This window comes from Haemorhous mexicanus, chromosome 1, assembly GCF_027477595.1.
Source record: "Haemorhous mexicanus isolate bHaeMex1 chromosome 1, bHaeMex1.pri, whole genome shotgun sequence".
Lineage (NCBI taxonomy): Eukaryota > Metazoa > Chordata > Aves > Passeriformes > Fringillidae > Haemorhous > Haemorhous mexicanus.
Window position 1 is genome coordinate 132,777,526 of NC_082341.1, and position 19,131 is coordinate 132,796,656.

General features: G+C 39.2%; 1 protein-coding gene across 3 annotated transcripts; it reads left to right on the forward strand.

Annotated features, from left to right (window-relative positions):
* Positions 1-226: 226 nt before the first annotated feature.
* On the forward strand, positions 227-14,675 carry OSGIN2 (oxidative stress induced growth inhibitor family member 2). 3 transcript variants are annotated; one of them, XM_059863415.1, is made up of 6 exons: positions 227-461; positions 3,357-3,511; positions 8,201-8,337; positions 9,960-10,151; positions 10,808-10,899; positions 12,855-14,675. In XM_059863415.1, exons 1-6 carry the CDS (start codon positions 418-420, stop codon positions 13,900-13,902), a joined length of 1,668 nt encoding a protein of 555 aa, XP_059719398.1. In that variant the 5' UTR covers positions 227-417; the 3' UTR covers positions 13,903-14,675. The 3 variants fall into 3 exon arrangements, with proteins under 3 accessions (XP_059719398.1, XP_059719389.1, XP_059719406.1); XM_059863406.1 differs by lacking the exon at positions 227-461 and adding an exon at positions 697-844; XM_059863423.1 differs by lacking the exon at positions 227-461 and adding an exon at positions 982-1,003.
* The last annotated feature ends 4,456 nt before the right edge of the window (positions 14,676-19,131 follow it).

Below are 19,131 nucleotides of genomic sequence, written 5' to 3' on the forward strand. Positions count from 1 at the left end.
CGCCGCCTTCCCCCGACCCTGCGCCCGCGCCGGGTCGGGGCTGCCTGCCCGCGCCGGGCCGGGCCGGGCCGGGCCGGGCCGGGGCTGCCTGCCCGCCCTCCCCGGGGGAGGCGGCGCAGCCTGCATCCTCCGCGGGGGCCGCGGGGCCGCGGCAGCGCCGGCAGGGGGAAGCGGCACTCTCCTCCCCGCTCCTCTCCCCTCCGCTTCTCTCCTCTCCTCCTTTCTGCTCACCCCGCTCGTCCCTCCTCCCTGCCGGTGCTGGCGGCGGCTCCTCCTCCGCGTGTGACCCGGTGCCGCATGTGAGCGGGGAGGAGGAGGGACCGCGCGGCGCGGATCCCACTGTGGCGGCGGCAGGAGCGGGAGCCGGCGTGCGGTGTCCCCCCGCAGCCTCATCGCTGGGCCCCGCCGGCGCTCCCCATGCCCGTGTGGTGCTGCCGCTGCTCCCTGGCCGGTCACTTCAGGTGAGGCGGCGGCGGGGGGCGGTGGGGCGGCGCGGGAGCCGGGCCGCGGGGCGGCGGGCGGGGCCGGTGCGGGCAGGACGGGCACACCGGCCGGGTGCGGCCTCCGCGGGGCTGCGGCGGCGAGCGCGGCGCTGCCGGCCCCGTGCGGCCCCGCCGAGCAAGGGATGGCGGCGGCGGGGCCCGGGCGGGCGCGCCGTGACCTTGGGCAGCGCCGAGGCGCAGCCGGGCCGGGGGCAGCCCGCGGCCGCTGATGCTCGGTGTCGCTCCGGGGTTCGCAGCGCTGCACCGACCGGGATGCCGGCCCCGTGGGGCACCGCTCCGCCCGCTTACCTGAACGAAATCCAACAGTCTGGCAGTGGTGAATTCTCTTCTGGAAGTGTCAGGTTGAGACCAAATTCAGATGCCTTTTATATAACGAGTTTTCTGTTAACCGCCCACCACAGTCCGTTTCTTCCTTTCTATTTTTTTTCTTTTTTTTTTTTTTTTTTTCCTGAAAGTACGCAGTATATTCTAGCATCTTTCAAAACGGCTACCTGGAAAAGGTACCATTTATTTTAAAAACCTGCAACAAATTACGCGTTGTTATCAAATTATTATTATTAGCTTTTTCAAATGGGACAAAAACTGTTATGTGTATGCTGTGTTTTTTCTCTTAATGGGTTAAAAAGAAAAAGGCAAAACCATGAAGGCACATTTTTGCATGTGTTTAGAATCTGGGTGATTGACAGAATGTAATTCCCTATTTGAGTGACCAGTATAAGATAAATTAGGCTCTAGTGTTGGAACTGACTCATCTTGTGCCCACTTGCATGTCTGAAGGACTAGAGCCGTAGGTGATTGTGCCAAGTCCCCACCACTGCAAAGCTGTCTACCGTGAGTTTTATCAAGATAAAAATTGCTGATATTTGCTGGCTTTTAGTGCTGCTCAGAGGTTAGGAAGGTGGTGGCCCCTAACTTCAGATCTTGCTAGGTTCTGGTATGATGTTCTTGCAAAGGAAGTACATGCTGCTGACAACACTCCTTCGTATGCCCTGCATTTTGTGTGCAGATATTCCGGTGCAAAGAACGAGAAACTGCACATTGTGTGCAGATATTCCTGTGCAAAATCACCAGTTTGGTAATTTGTGATGCACTAAGCTGCATAGAAGCAACATTTTTATTGTTAAAAGATTCTTCTACAGCATTGTGCATATATCTCTTAAAAGAAGTTTTGAAATGTTTCTTTCGGTTTTGTGTTCCATCAAGCGCAGCAAGTATAGTAAAGCCACACTAAAGCAGGCATACTCCCCTTAAGCCTGTCTTTTGCAAAACATAAGGTAGTATGCCTTTGTCAACTTTGAGCAATGGCTGGAAAATAAAACAGTCCCCCTGCTCCTTACTAAAAGAAGAGGTGAAAAAAATCAGTATGATAATGTGTTAGGTGTCTGCAAGAGTTAATGTGCAGCTGTAATCAAACAGTAAGAAAATAATTTGCTTTTTTTTTTTTTCCTGTTGTACTGCAGGGAATAGTGATATCAAGTACTTTCCAAAATAAGTGCAAGATCAGAATATCTCCACACCCTTTTTAACAATGCCATCAGAGAGATATATTACAGATTGTGCTACTGCTGTTGTTACTGCACGGCTCTCTCTCCAGTTTACTTCAGACTTCCCCACTGAGGAAAGGCTTTTGAAACAGAATCTTGGGTGCTGTGGGAGTTGAGGCAGTACATGGTTTATGTGGCTTCTTGAAGGCTCTGGGAATTGGATCAGCATCTTACAATTTTGATCCTGTGTAGAAAATAATTGCTGAAATGCTAGAATAGCTTTAAGATATGCAAAGTCTTACGAACTAGATAAGATTACTTTTATTTATTCTTGATAATTACTATGTTTATTAAGAGAAAATTTTTTTAGAAATTTTTCTAGAAAAATATCCCCTTGTTGATACAGGTATTTTTGATGAAAACTTTGGTTGTGCTTACTTCACAAAAGACTTGACAAAATAACTGCAGTAACAGACTGGTTTTAGTTTGACTCTGTCTTTCTAGCTAGACTGATAGTTTGTGTGCTTCTTCAATGACCTGGGAAGGTTTCAGAAAGGACTCCTAAATAATTAAATAGAAAACATTATAAGACAAGTCTTTGTATTCAAGAAGCTCATCTACATGGTGAAGAGTTACAAGAGAAACTTAAGTGTATTTTTCAGAGAAAGAACTGAAAAATCTAGGAAAATGGCCAGCAGTGAAAGCAGTCTGCTGTGCAGGAGCTGACCTGACTACATGGCAATTCCTTCTGTAAAAACTTTTAATAGTGGTAGGATGGGTTATGTTTAGTGCTTAGAGGGATCACTTCACAAGGATCCATCCTCACACCACTGCCAACTTTAACCAGCCTCACTTCTCTCTGAATGCAGATTTGTTGAGGTGAAGTCCTGTGTGCTGTTCAGCCAGCAGGAAGGGATATGAACGCTGCTGTTGTACCTTAGCTGCTCCTTCAGGCTTTGTCTGGCCTTAATGTTGTTAATTGGCTAGGCAGTGTGTATCTCCTGATTTGATAAGGATAATGAGGAATGAGTTCTACTGTGTGTGGGATCAAAATAATGCTTGTGGCTATACTTTGGCTTTGTATAAACTGAGATTAGAAATCTGCACTTCTGCAGAGCCATCTGTGCTTTTTTGTTATCCTTCTGTAGACTTGCTAGGAGAAAGTAGTTTTAAAAAATCTTCTGTTAGAAAAGCTGTGCTGAAGAGTAAAATTGTGTAGATTGGATAAAACATATCTGTTTTGGTCTCAATTTCGCCAGTTTCGTTGCTTTTAAAGTAAAACATCAAAAGCGACTATTTTTGAAGAGTCTGTTCTGACAACAGTTCACTGTTTCATTTTAGTTTTCTCCCATCTGTCCTTCTTAATTAGAACTTACAGCGGCACTGAAACCGAAGGACAGCTTTTGAATTCCTTTGTTCAGTACTTTGGTGACAGTCTTGGGAAGAAGATTAAAAGAATGCCTTTAATTGAAGAAACTGTTCTGCCTGGGGACTCCCTTCTTACCCTGCCTGTAGTAATAATAGGTGAGTTTTTTCCCTTTTTAAAGATTCACTGTCACTGTCATTGCCTTTATTGACCTGCTGCATGAAATAATTTATCAATAAATAACTAATGCTTAGAATCCTTATAGTGAAGATCTTTATTAGAGTAATACAGTTGTTATAATTAACAACAGTAGCATTATATTATGTTAAGGGACTTGTTGGAGTATATTTGAATTTAAATTGTGCTTTGAAAAAATCAGCTGTGTTATTTAGCAGCAGAGTGGGATATGGGAGTATTAACAGAAGAACTGTATTGATTCTAGTGTTGATAACATATGTTTTGATTAGTGTGATATGTCTATTTCTGCATGCATGGAGGTTGTCAATGGTACACCAGTAGAAATCTGTGGGGTCATGTGGAAGAGTGAAAAGCATAATGTGTGCTCTGTGTTGGTTAGGTGCTAACTTGTCATTAATTGCCTTTTTCTCTGTTGCATCCATCACTAATATCTATATATTCTCCCATCTTTTTCAAAATGGATCCATCTCAATTTGGCTAGTTTTAAATAATAAATTGTAGTCTTGATTGAACACTTAAGGGCTTGTACTTGTAAAATGACAAGGTAACAGAGGGAGGAGGCTCCATAGGTACACAACTTAATTGAGAGTGCCAGCATAATGTGTATTGGGCCAAGCTTTTTCAACAACAGCTGATCACCAGCTCATTCTTGCCATGACTTCATGAGGGGATAAAGAAAAGATTTGAAGTAAAGAAGGTTTTCAATAATCTAGTCCAAAGCTGTTGGGACTAGAGCAAGTACCTACCTGTAAACAAACAAAGATTTTGGAGATCGATGTTGCAACATAATTGTGTTCACAGTCCACAACATTGAAAGACTGGTGTTTGCACAGTGCCTGTTCTCAAAGCTCTCTTTATGACAGTTTAAAATAGTGCTCATGGTGCAGACTTAGGTGTGTGTGACAGACGTGAATCACTTGATGAGTTCTGCATCACAGTTGAAGAGAACGGTGTCCTGGCATTTCGTCAGCCTTAGTATAGCTTTGTCATATGGTTTATGATTCAGTTTCCACTGTTTAGTTTTGCAGAATGTGTTATGCAAATACCTGTGCTCAATGCTTTGTCTAGAGCACCTTTTTAGGTGCCGACACCAAACACAGCTGCCTTGACCACTTCTCCATCATCAAAATGCTTCTTCACAAATATATTTGAGACACCTTGCAAGCTGATCTTTTCCACTGTCAGCCTATTATCACTGAAGAGCCTTTGAAGGGTTCTAAAATGATTTGATAATGTGGTAGAGGAGTATGAAAATAGTTGTCATCCCCCCTGCCCCCCATATATGCACACACTCTCTACTGGTTTAATAACTTCTGTGCAGTAGCTGTGTACCTGTGTTGGGAAGAAACAGATACATTCCATCAGGGTTGAACAATTTCATGCTGAAACTCCTAAGTTTAGAATATGTTCTATGCTAAACATTTTTATCTTCTGCACTAGTTTTGATCATTACTATGTGGAACGTTGTCACTTCTTAGCCAAATAACAAGGCTGTTATGATACTTGAAGTTGAATATTTGCTTTAAATTTAGACACATAATGTAAAGGTGATTGTACTACAGTTTGCTGTTGATCAAGAGAAGATTTTGCTGATATTCAAACTTCCAACTCCTTCTTAAATGAACAGGACCATGGGGTTTCTGATTATATTCATTGTACAACTAAAGTTTGTGTAATAGTAGTATCTCTTAATTGCAGTCAGAGATCTTATCGAAGGCACTGTGTGCAAATAAAAAACAAAGTTTGTAATTTCAAAAAGATTTTTTTCTCTTTTCCCCAAGAATTTTCTGAGAAAACCATAGCAAGTCTAATTGCAGACTTCACAGCTGAGCCTTCATCCTGTGTGTTCTTAACAGCATATCCTCAAGGGATTTCCTTTCCCTTGAATTCAGTCTACTTAAAGAATAGGAGCTGGGTTTGGATCAGCTCTCTGGATGGTCCTAGAAAAGTTCAGGGAACTCAGTGACTCAGTAATTCACCTTAACATCACATAATCTCTAGGTTGGAAGAGACCTTCAAGATCATTGAGTCCAGTTCATGCCCCCACACCCCAACTAAACCATGGCACTGAGTGACACATCCAGTCTTTTTTTAAACACATCCAGGGATGATGACTCCACCACCTCCCTGGGCCGGCCATTCCACTACTTTGTTACTCTTTCCCTAATATCCAACCTGTATTTCTCTTGGTGCAGCTTTAGACTTGTCTTCTGGTTCTGTCTGTTGCTGCCTGGAGAAAGAGACCAACCCCCACCTGGCTACAGCCACCTTCCAGGAGGTTGTAGAGAGCAATAAGTTCACCTCTGAGTCTCCTTTTCTCCAGGCTAAACACCCCCAGCTCCCTCAGTCATTCCTTATGGTGCTCGTGTCCCAAGCCCTTCACCAGCCTCGTTGCTCTTCTCTGGACACACTCAAGCATCTCAAACTCCTTCCCAAACTGAGGGGCCAGAACCGGACACAGCACTCAAGGTGCAGCCTCACCAGTGCCGAGTACGGGGGAAGAGTGACCTCCCTGCTCCTGCTGGCCACACTGCTGCTGATTCAGGCCAGGTGCCATTGGCCTTCTTGGCCATCAGGGCACACTGCTGGACTTCTCCTCAACAAATTTGCATTCAGAGAGAAGTGAGGCTGGTTCAAGTTGGCAGTGGTGTGAGGATGGATCCTTGTGAAGTGATCCCTTTAAGCCCTAGACAAAACCCATCCATCCCATCCTCAGTAATTTCTTTGGGCCTTGCCAGTCTTTGGGTGACATTTGTTAACCATTTACTTTTTTTAGCCTTATCTGGGAGGAATGCTCTTTTGCATGGCATCCTTGGCTGTGGCATACATTTTCCTCTTTCCGTTGTGGATAAGTTTTCTTTATATCCCAATGGAAAAATAAAGTTAGCTGTGCAATTGTAAAAACATTCAAAATTCTTAATGCATTCTAGTTATAATTCTAAAAACAATTAAGAATTTACTCAGCCATGGAAATGCTTGTGAATTATTGGTATGATTAAAGTGTTTTCGTCATTTCATTTGATTTTGTTAAGGATGGTTTCTCTGTAATGCTGCAGTTCTCTCTCACATCTATATCATGGCAAATGGGTAACAGGAGGGGCTTGCATGGTCTTTAAGCTTTAAATTCCTAGACTGAAGCATATCCAGCTATCTTATGTTGATCTGTTTGTGAGAGGGCAGAACAGTGTGAGAGTAAGGAAGATCTTTTTCACTGTCTTTAGATTCTTTAGATGATTTCCTGTAGCCTACGGCTGTGACCAGTCTATGTGCACAGAATTATAATAAAGTATGGGATATTCTGCCACTGGGGACCAGGTGAGTATAGCCTGGTGAAAGAGGAAAAAGAGATCCAATGTATGAAGAAACTGGGAATGAACAGGGCCTCAGCAAATTAATGAGGGATTTAGGACTGAGGAATCAGGAAAGGGAGAAGAGACAGGCATTGGAGAAATGGGATTGTTAACAGGTGATGAAAATAGTGTGTGCAAAGGTGATGGTGACAAGAAAATGACCTGTGAATTCTTAACATCAAGAGATGAAATGGTTAGAAGTAAGAACAAACATCCAACAGTGCCTGCTATATTAAAGTATGAATGAATTAATAACTTAAACCCAGAATTTGCAGTGTGTGCTAAATACCATGTGTCCAAACAAAGACAAAGTACTGACAAGTGCCTCATTAGGAGAACACTATGCTTTTCATTCAGTTAATGAGTAAGAGGAGCTATAGAAATAACAACACATAGCCACATATTTAAATTTTGTATCATAGCACATACTTTTCTGATTTCTCTTTCTGTAACTTTTGATGTCTGAGTTTGCAATATGAATGTTACTTCTGTATTTGCATGTGATAAATATGGTCCCCTACTTTGTTTAATACTGTCACATAAATAGAAATGTTTACCTTATGGTAATGTTTTGGTCCCATCTATCTCATACTTCTAATAACATTTTAAAAATAATTGTCTATTAAAATTGTGTCAATATACATATACAAATTGAAAATGCTACAAAGCTGGTAAAAGTTTTTGACTTAATACTCTTCCTGAACAAAGAATGTGGACTTACATGAGTTTCTTTTTCTCTACCACTTACCCACAGGAGGTCTGTGGTCACTTAGGTTTTATGTTGCTGTTTTGCAGTGTCTGTAACTTCTATTCTTTCAGTCTTAAGCTTTCTGCTTCTCTTCCCTTTATTTTATGGACAGACCTGAAGAGAATATAATCCAGATTGTCTTTCTGCTCTGTGTTGTACAGTGCCTGTGGGAATGCAAAGTTGTAAGATGGCAATAATATTCAGTTATCACTGTGACTGACAGGCAGGCCATTAGCAGTCAGGCCATTTTCACACTGTAGTGAATTTGACATAGTAAATTAGGGAACTTCTTTATATGCATTTTGCTTCCTGGTGTAAAAGTCTGGCTTGTTTCTCTTTAATTGAAAAAAAAAATTGCTCTCTTTATTTGGAGGATGGTCCTTGTAAAAGCTCTATTTTACTGCAAAGTTTATAAGCTGATTTGAAATCATACTACTGGCATTATACTACTTCATTATTATTTTGGTTGCTGTATATTTAGTGATTAACAAACTGTAGATTATAAACATTTTTACTAAAGCAGCTAAAACAGTAAATTTTTTCTTTAATAGGAAATGGACCTTCAGGAATTTGCCTTTCTTACCTGCTCTCTGGATACAGGCCATATTTGTCTCCTGAAGCTATACACCCAAACCCCATTCTACATACAAAATTAGAAGAAGCTCGACATCTTTCCATTGTTGACCAAGTAAGCTTTGGTTGCCTTCTTGTCTAGCTCTTTTCCTACTGTAAGCATTTGTGCATTAATATTTTGTTATTCTGTTAATTTAAATAGAATCAATTCTATTTAGATTAGATCCAAACCTGGACTGTGTAGTGTTGTTTGTGGCTCTTGAAGGCTTTTAGTTTGTGGTGTTTTTTGGTTTTCCAGTCTGCTGTTTTGTGTGTTCTTACTACTTGCCAGGAATGTATAAATTATGACTTGGTCAGTGGCTGATGCAGGAATTCCAGTTGTCATGTCCTGGGATGTTTGGGCACTATCATCAAGGAACACATGCTGCTAACATACACAAAGTACACATAGTTCAAGTTAAAATATTCTTAAATACTACAATTCTTACTAAGATTTCATTTTTAGTTGTATTAGGGACATATATCCTCTATAAACACAATCCATTTTTCTTTTTGGAACAGTATGCATCCTTCAGTGTTTGTGTTGTATTGATAGTTGCTCTTGTGCTGTAGTTGTTACCATGTATACGTGCAATTTTTCTGTCTGGTTTGATTAGTCAATTGTTCTCCAGTGTTTTTCTTTCCACTTGTCCATTGGTTTGCCATGTTAACACTGTTTTCTGCTCATCTCATTGTACTCCTGATGGATTACTGACAATGTTGTCATTGTATTGCTTTTGTGACTAATTTATTTGAAATACAAACATGGATTTATATTTGTAGGAGGTAAATAGGAGTTTGTTTGGCTTTGGATTTTGGAGGGTGTTTTTATTTCAGTGCTGTGCTATTTGCATGTAATGTTTACTCTATGTCTCAAGGGCTTTTCCTTTTGCAGGAGAGTGGGTTGCCTAAGTTTTGGCTACAAATGTTTCATGTACTTCATCCTCTCCCAACCCCCTGATATTTTGACTAATTAGGAAGCTAAGCTGTACTGACTTTGTCAGCAACAATTGGTCTTTTGTCTAGTTCTTTCTTCAAATCTCTAGTTTCTCTTCAAATATTTGCTATTGTATAATTTTTGCAATTATTGCAATTTTTAGAACAAGACTGGTTAAGCGATGCTGAAATGTGAACTTCACAAAGTTCTAGAAATTTTTCTCAACATTACCTGCTGTGTAAAATAATCCTAGTTTTACTTTTAAAAATAATGCTTATTTTATCTTCATTGTTTTAAGATATAATACAGTTAGTGTTGGAGCTAGCTAAGAGCTGTCAAAAGAGCCTTTTGTGCTTGATTTTTAAAGCCTAATGTTTTTAGATTCCAATTTTGCATTATCAAAATGGGGCTCCTAGAAATATTAGCAGTCCTTTGTTAGAAGCAGTCTGCTGTCTATAAATATAAATGTTACTAAGTTGCTCTGATCTCTATTTGTCCACATACTTCTTTGTTCTCCAAATACTGACTTGCCCCAGAATTGCTGTTATTAACAAGTAATTTTTAAATGAGTGAGATGTACTATTCAGAGTTACAAAGAACTGAATCATAGCAGTTATTTCTGAAAAGTGTTTTGATAGAATCTCTACATTAAATACCTTTACCTAAAATGCAATTTGATTTGTGTTTTCTGTTGCAATTCAACTTCTGCACATCAGAATAGCATGATGAACATTAAAAGTTTAAAATTTGTCATCCTTCAGGATCTGGAGTACCTGTCAGAAGGCCTGGAAGGACGCTCCTCAAACCCAGTTGCAGTGCTTTTTGATACATTGCTTCACCCTGATGCTGACTTTGGCTATGACTACCCACCTGTTCTGCACTGGAAGTTAGAACAGCATAATTATATTCCCCACATAGTGCTTGGAAAAGGACCACCTGGCGGGGCTTGGCATGTAAGTAAAAATTTCATCTCGCTCCTAGAGTAACTTAAAAATGGTGAATTTTGGGATTTTTCTTACTGCCTTACTCTAGGGTTGTTTTAGATGGTATCCCAGTTTCAGCTGCTCATTAGCAAAGCCCGAGTGGGGGATATGAGAAAGGAAGGAAGAAGTTGCCTTTTACTTGGATGTTTGTGACCATGAGTGCTGTCTTATATTACCAGGTTTTTTGTTAGTTCACATTTAATGAATTATAATGAAGAGTATTTTCTATAACTATTTTTTCTTGTCTGCATTGCTTCCAGGTGCTTTTATATACAATCTTAAATTTTGGTGTCTTTATATGATGCTGCTTTCACATGTTATGTATTTCCTTCCTCTTTTGTATTTCAAATAACTTGCTTTTAGTTTCCCTTTCACATGTTCTCTCTTCACCTTCTTTATTAGCTCATGTGGTTGCTTATTATCTAAGTGTAACACAGAAACAGTTCTTCAGTTCTTCATTTAATGTCCTGGGTTTTATGTTGTATTCTGGTATTTTGTTGCTTTACAATGAGAAGACCTTCACTGATTTTTACATTTGAATTTTTTTTTTTAATTACATTCTACATTTGAATTGAAATTTGAATTTGAAATGTGTCTGATCATGCATCTTCATATTTTCTCCATAGTCCATGGAGGGCTCTATGCTAACCATCAGCTTTGGAGACTGGATGGAATTGCCTGGCCTCAGCTTTAAGGAGTGGGCAGCTAGCAAACGCAGGTAAAGATACTGCAGAATCCATTTGGGAATCCTAGTGGCTATAAAAATCCAGAGAATTGGAAAATATTCAAACTTCACTATTCACAGGAGGGCTTCTTGTTTAGTTTGTTAAATTGTTTGATGGCACTGGAAATTCTTCTGCTGTGTGTAATCTGATGGGAAAAAACTGGACAATGGTCAGGCAGAATAATTGCTGGTGAGTGCACTGAAAGCACCGTACAGGCAGCGGTGTGTTCCAGCAGCATTTCGGAAAGAGGTGCTTGCTGAAAGCAGTTCTGATCAGAGGTGAGGGAAGATGGAGGAAGGAATTTCAAATCCACTGAAGGAGGTATTGCAAGTTCCTCTTTCAACAGCCATGCAGCTGAAGTTGCTGCGCACACCAGCTTTCTTGCAATTCTGGAAGTTATATATTTCAGCATTTGCTTTTACAGGCAAAGCTGCAACATCTGAAATCTATGAATTTTAATTTTAAGAGAATAATTCAGTATTTCTGTGTTAATTTCTAGCAATGAGTTTCTTGAAAAAACATGAGAAGAAAAGTTAATCTTGTGCAAGCTCAGTGGTCTTACTTCAGTTCATAAAGGCCTGTGTCAGCAGATGAACCTAGGAACACTCTACATGAGCTTTTTCTAAAATTTAATTTTTTTTTTACTTTGTTCTAGCAAAATTAAAGGAAGTTGGTTTTGTACCATGTATGGGAAAAGAAGAAGTACAGTTGCTTGAGCATATGTCTTTAAGGGCAGACTGTTATTCATTTCAGGACAACTCTTGAAGTGAGGAAACTGTAGCTTTGTTCTTTAATCCTTTTCTTAGATAACCACAGCAGTCTTGCCTCCTTGCCTAACTAAAATCCCGTAAGCTGCTTATTATCTGAAGCTATGTATTATAGTTTTCAACAATGCTAAAACCAGAAATGCTGACCTGTTATACTGCAATTAAACAAGCTTATTTAAAAGGATTGATGATAGTGTAAAATTCTAGTTATGTAGAATAGTTTCCTAAGTTTCCTTGTAAGAGGTGTCACGCTGTCAAGTTATTCTCTTCCAATAACTATCTCATGAGGATTTCCAGAGTAGTAACCTGAGCATTTAAAAGAACATGTGCTATTATATTGTTAGTCTAAGAAAATGAATAGCCTGATTATTTGTAAATATTAAGTGTAATTTAGTGGCAATGCTGATGTTCACTACAGTTTGTTTTGCCCTTTTCCTAGAGCTTACTTCTAAAGAAGCAGCAAAGTTCATGCAACTGTTCCAAATAATTACACTGTCAGCTATTTTTCTTATAAATGACACTACAATAATCACGAGAAAAGCACAAATGTAATAGCAGGTTTGCAGTGCAAAAATGGTTTTTATTGAACACTTGAACCTCACAATCCTGTTTACATAGTTGCATTAACACTCTGTGTCATGTTTGCTTTGCTCATTCATGTGACATGGAACTACTTCATTTGATACTTAGTGAACTTAACCTTACCCAAGGGAGAAGTCTTTTGTAAAGTATAATGACTACTTGGTTCCAGTAACATATTGAACCTAGAGTTTCAAAATTAGCACTTAACTATGACATTTAATTAATCAGACCATAAGTAAGTTCTCACGGGGTACAAGTTTAGCCAATTGTTGATATTTGTGATGTTAAACTTTGTAAACCACTTCCATATGGAGCTGCCGTGATGCTCCAGAGCTTTGTTACATCTAATTTCTTAATCACCATAGCAATTTACATTGTATAGTCACTTAAAACTGTGTTTAAAAAGTTAGCTGGTCTTGTGTATCAGGAAACAAGAGAACAAATAAATCAAATGCCTTTAAAGATGCTGAACTCAGTGTCATTTACACTGAGCAGATTCGCTCCTCATAAACTTGACCTGTCATGTGGTATATCATATCTGAGATTTAAATTACCAATAAGGTCTATTTATTAACCAGAACCATTCAATTTTCTTTCAGAAATATAAAGAGTGATCGAGTAATGCCAGAGGAAATAGCTTGTTATTATAAACACTATGTTAAAGTTATGGGCCTCCAAAAGAATTTCAGAGACAATGTTTACATAACATCAGTGTCCAGGCTTTACCGAGAAAAGGATGATGAAGGCAGGAGTCACCAAAATGAAGATATTTCAACACAGCATTTGGAAATGGAAGATGGACAGAAATCAGTTATTAAGAGAAACTGGGAAGTCAGAGGTTATCAGCGAGCAACAGATGGCTCTCATGTGCCCTTCTGCCTCTTTGCTGAGAACGTGGCTCTTGCAACTGGAACCTTTGATTCTCCTGGCCGACTGCAAGTTGAAGGAGAAGACTTTCCTTTTGTCCTCCATTCCATGTCTGACTTTGGAGCCGCAATCAGCAAAGGAAAGTTACGTGGGAAGGCAGACCCTGTGTTGATTGTGGGTGCTGGACTAACAGCAGCTGATGCAGTACTATGTGCCTATAACAACAACATCCCAGTAGTCCATGTGTTTCGCAGAAGAGTTACCGATACAAGCCTAATTTTCAAACAGTTACCTAAAAAGCTTTACCCTGAATACCATAAGGTCTATCACATGATGTGTACTCAGTCTCATACCGTGGACTCTAACCAGCATTCTGCTTACACTAGTTTCCCTGAACACAATGTACTTTCCTTCAAGCCTGAGATGAAGTGTGTTCTTCAGAGTGCCTCTGGACTGAAGAAAATTTTGAAGTTTTCTGTAGCATTAGTTCTGATAGGTTCTCACCCAAATCTTTTCTTTTTAAAGGACCAAGGACATAGCATAGGTCATCACTCTAATCAGCCCATCACATGCAAGGGGAATCCTATAGAGATTGATCCATACACTTACGAATGCACTAAAGAAGCCAACCTCTTTGCTTTAGGGCCTCTGGTGGGAGACAACTTTGTACGGTTTTTAAAAGGAGGTGCCCTGGGCATTGCACGATGCTTGGCAATAAGACAAAAGAAGAAACATGAATTGATTGAAAGTGAGGATGGAGGAGGTGAGGGGGTACCATAAACGAGACATTAGAAACTCTCACATCCGGGATTACAGATGTAGTCTTAACAGAAAACTCACTGGCAGCAAAAGTTGATAGCAGTCACATTTCTGTTGTGTACAAGTAACCTGCGCTTGTATTGCTTGGTAAAGGATGCTGATATTACGATACTTCACTCTTTAAAAATACAAAAAATTGATCTGCTATTTCAACTGATCTCAACTGGAATGCTTCCAGATAAACAGAAAATGAGACTAACTTTTCTTGGCCTGCCTGTCTGTCATCTCTTGCTCAACTACAAGAGCAGACTTCGTCTGTGAAAGGCAATGCCTACCAGAGTGGTTTTACATTTTAGTGTCAAATGTGACATGAATACTCTTACCATGAAATTGAAATAACTTTTAAAAGCAGAAAGCTTGTTTTGTACCAAGTGATTCTTTGTCCCAAAGCAAATTTGGAGCCTTCTGCTTGAAACAAGGATTTTATTTATTTGCTACAGTAATACTTGGAATGAGCACTTAGTAAAATGGTTTCTACTATAAGAAGTACTTCTGTAAGCAAGAAGTATTCCTCAACAGTTTTAAATTATCCTGGTAATTGGAATAAAAGAATAAGCATTCCCATTTAATCTTTAACGATTTGACACAACACAATCCATTAATGTTTCTTCACACTATGCCTAGACTTGGGTGAGTGCACAAAGACTAACATGAGATGTTCCCCTACAGTGATATGTACATTTCTGAGAATTCGCATTAACATAAACAATAAAGTACTGATGTAAGTGCTCTTATTACAGTGTCAATATCATGAATATCTAGTGTTCTACTGAAAAATTAGGTACATAAGAAAATTAAGGGGGTTTTGCTTCCAAGCTCAGGAAGACTGAATGGCATCACTTGGCTGATGAAGGTGGGTTGGGTGATAGATATTCTCCCATTTGACCAAAAATTGGTTCTCTTTTTTTCCTACAGCAGCACATGATAGTAAAATATTTTAGCCTGCAACTTTTGAAACTTAAGAAAGGCTTATATCTTACAGTCAGCTAAAAAACAAACCAATCTCAAAACAAACATACAATAGTACCTTTAAATCTTAAAGCTTCTAATGGAAGACAAAGACTTAACTTGTACCTACCTCTGAATCCAAGTTTCATCATTCCATTCTATAATGTAAGACCTAGATACCGTTTACTGGGTTTTACAGTAGTTAGTTCAACTAAACACACTTATAGGTTATTTACCATCATGAGGTTAAGTTAGGAAAGTGGATTCCCAGAACTCTCAATAGACAAAAGTGATTGGTCTTAACTGTTTCTTTACCAAATATTTTCATTCGGGTCCAATATGATGGAAAAGGTGTTATTTTTCTGTTTGGGGTTTTTTTGTGTTCAAGAATGCCATGTTAGTTTCAAGTATTCTGTTTGTGTGATTAAAAATCTCCATATTGAACTTCAGCAGATTTTAAAAAGGAAGTTAGGCTTTATGAAACTGCTAGTGGTTGCTGGTTTCCCATCTGCCTTAACTTTCATAAATGTTTCTATCAATTTCTTGCAAATTCTTGCATTGCCCACATGGTTGGCTTTAGCCATGTATTGTCAATACTAGCTAAAGTCTAAGCATGTTTTTTTTTTCATATTTTAACTGAGATTCTACAATTTGCCTTCTCTGGAGGAAACTCTGTATAGAAAAACAAATTCTAAACCTGTGCTACCTAATAATTTTGACTGTTGTAAGTGCTGAATACTTGATTATAGAATTTTATTGCCGTTTAGTTATTGGGGAATACATCTGCACTGTGATTAAGTTCCTGCAGCTTTGTATCAATATAATTGTCCAAATACAACACATGGCATGTTACTGCTTTTTCATAAAATCACAGGAGACATTTAAAATGCCAACATAAAAGCAATTTACTTAGCAGTTATTTTGCAAAAGGGGGAAAAAACTTCAGCCCCTTTTCTAGCCTCAGCTGCTGCAGCGACTCACAAGCTCTGTGTGTTGTAGTGACAATTTTGTATCAGAGATCTTTGACCTATTCTTACTCAAGTATCTTTCACTGCAATCTTACAGCACCTTGAGGTTTAACTGCTTTTTTTTTTTCCATCATTCTTGCCAGTATTTTTGAGCTAAAAAGTTGCATGTGAGACTCCCTAGTTGGGCAGAGAAATCTCAGTGGTCATGTTTATTAAGCCAGTGTAATAATACTTTTTTCAACCTAAGCTTTTCTAAAAGATCACCTTGTGTCTTCTAGGAATTGCTAGATTTCAAGCTGTAGCTAGACTTTTTCATTTTCACCTTTCTGATTTCTCTCTTTCTGAGAGAAATTTCTGTTTCTATTCTGTTTAGTATTTTGAAGAACTAGGTGATAGGAAAGTTTGGGCTTTGCCTTAAGATAGTTTTACCTACTGCATTTATTGTGAATTAGATGTTGGCACTGAATAGTTATCTTTTGGGGAAACACCTTGTTTCTCAGATAAAAAAAAAAAAACCCAAGCATTTGAATTTCCTGTGTAATATAGTAATTTATAGAAGGGAGACTGTTTCTTTCAGCTCTTCTTTCATTGAGAAGAATAAACTTTTAAACATTGTGTATTTTAAAAGGGTACTTAGTACTTAAGATTTATCACAAAAATGCAGACAGGAAGAACCTAATTTTTTAGCTGAAGTAAGTTAATTTGGATTTACAGATTTTTTAAAGATGTGTTAACCCATACTGTGTATTTTCTAATAGGCTAGTGGAAAAACAGCTTTTACACTTGGATTTGGTTCTTAATGCTGTGAATGTGTCTTCTAGTTAAATTATTGCTAAGAGTATTTTAAGGATTTCCAGATCCTGAACTGCTGGGAGATTTTTCCTACTAGATTTTCCTAACAATCTGACTCTTTCCAGTACCTCTTCTGACTGAATTGTACTTAAAACTTTTTCCACAAAGGAGTAAGCCTAAATTTCACCCAAGTAAGTAAACACAGGAATCCTTTCTGCAAGTAATCCAGAGAGAGTGGTGACAACACCACTGAATTCTTCTCTCTCAGGAAAGTGATTTGTCTTGGACTAGAAGCCTGAGCTTGCCAGTGACTGCATGAAAAGAGTATGGCTCCCAGGAACAGTGGTTATGCACTGAGAAAGGGACAACAAAGTCTATCCCACAGCTCCAGGTCCCTCCTCCTTGTCATAGGGAATTCTTGTATTTTACCTCCGGCCTGGTGGATGTAGGCAACTTCTTTTTAGTAATTTCATAGAGGGATGTTGGCATAATGAAAAATATTCATTTTGTAGAAGGAGGTGGCTATAGCTTCTTTCACAGCACAAGAACTGAAAAGAAGGCTAGAGCCAGAAGTCCAGGGTATTTACTCAAACATGGAGGAAATCAAACTAAAACCTCAGCTTTGAGACAGGCCTGACCTGCATAGCCAGTTGAAAGGAAAGGCCATTTTTAGGCCTAATACTCTTAAGAGAATGAAAGAGAGTAAAATTTGCAAGCTTGCAGTGAGTCTTCACAGCTGACAAGTGATGACCAGTGAGGGATGATGGGAGGAAAGCTGTGAAGAACATGTGCAGTATGAAGTGCAGACGTACAGGTGCTGAAGTGCCAATGGACTGGGGCTGTCTCATCCTCCTGGGGGGAGATGTGGGGCTGTGACAAGAGCTCTGCACAGGAGCTCTTCATCCAACACCCGGCCTATGTATCGTGTGAGAAATTGTCTTTGCTGATGAAGCTGTAGGACCGGATCAGCGACGTGGGGTGCCAAGAGATAAGGCTTTGTTACTCTGCTACCATATTTTGTACTTCTGAGAAGCAAGCAAGTATCTTCTTGTAATAACAGGATCTTGACAGTGCTCCCACACCTTTCTAAACAGGAAGAGGTAGCACACATTTGCTTTAAAGGCAGCTGATTTTATTACTGTCCATATAGTAATGATTTAATTTTGAGTAAGGGAACCAAAAATGCCAAAAGGTTTATACTGTTACATCTTAATTTAGATGATCCATTAGAACCTTACAATAACAATGTTCTGTCCTAATTTTTGGGTTCTTACTTTAGAGGGAGAGCAAGACAGAAGCATTCAGTAGATGTGAGAGCTTGTTGTATAAATATTTTCCACATTTCTCCTTGCCCAACCTGAAAGAAAAGTCTTGTTTGAAATACCTGTAAGAATTGATTTTACTGAGAAGAAAGAATGGAAATTGAAGCATCTTTGACAGAAAAAGAAAGGCTTTGGTTACATTAGGGGTACAAACCTGAAGTGAGGAATTATAAACAGCTCTTTTTCTGAAACAGAGTATTTTTGGGAATGTGGTACACTGGGAGTTTCAGTTTAATTTATTTTTGAAGCTTGAATTGCACAAAGAATTGTGTGGTCAAGGATGAATTTGGTGTGAGGAACAAGGATTATAGGCAAGGGGGAAAGCATTTCTAGTGTTATTTAGTAGCTATAGTGAATCTAAGTGCTGTTTTAAAGATGTTTTGTCTACAGACACTAGAACATTTCAGCTCAAGCATACCTTGAACGAGTTCATATTATACCTGTCTGCATGTTAGGTAATTTTCTAACTGATAATTTTGTACTTTCAGGGCATCATAAACCAACTCTTAAAACCTAGGTGTAATCAGAAGTCATCAAAACCAGGAAACAACTTGTTCTGAAGACTAAGTAACTCTAATTTGCACCTTCCTCCTCCATCTCTTTATTATGAGATCACTGGCAATTAGTACCAGCCTACAGTGGATGCTTCAATAAACTGTCCCTAGACACCCTCTGTAGACTTACATGCCAGCATAAAGAAAATTAACAACTAGGTTTGCTATGTATTCACAGAATACTATAGAATCCTGGCATTTTTTAGGTTGTCCTTTAACTAGATATATGAATATTTTTCATCAGTTTGGATGCTAGGACCAGCTGCTACGTGAACAGTGAGCTATTGTTTGAGAATTGATCCTGCTACCTTACGTCTCCCTGGCACAATTTACTGAGTCAATACTCTGACCTTGCCCATTTCTGTTAGACCTGCTATGCTGGTTGTATGCTGGAATTCCAGTTTGAAATTACATAAAGGACTGTATTCATCTATGTTTCCTCACACACAATGCCCCTGGACTTGGAGATATGTGTAAATATAATTTCTTTGTGTGTGGCACTGCCAGTTTTCATTTTTTGCTGGAGTATGCTTACATAATTTTTTTTTTTTTTAAGATGAGCAATGTAAACACATACAGAACATTTTCTGTAAGCAACTTGTGAGC

Coding starts and splice junctions, on each gene's coding strand:
- OSGIN2 (XM_059863406.1), top strand. CDS start 756: ATGCCGGCCCCGTGGGGCACCGCTCCGCCCGCTTACCTGAACGAAATC. Junction 845..3,356: donor TTCTCTTCTGGAAGTGTCAG/GTTGAGACCAAA, acceptor CTTCTTAATTAG/AACTTACAGCGGCACTGAAA. Junction 3,512..8,200: donor CCTGCCTGTAGTAATAATAG/GTGAGTTTTTTC, acceptor TTTCTTTAATAG/GAAATGGACCTTCAGGAATT.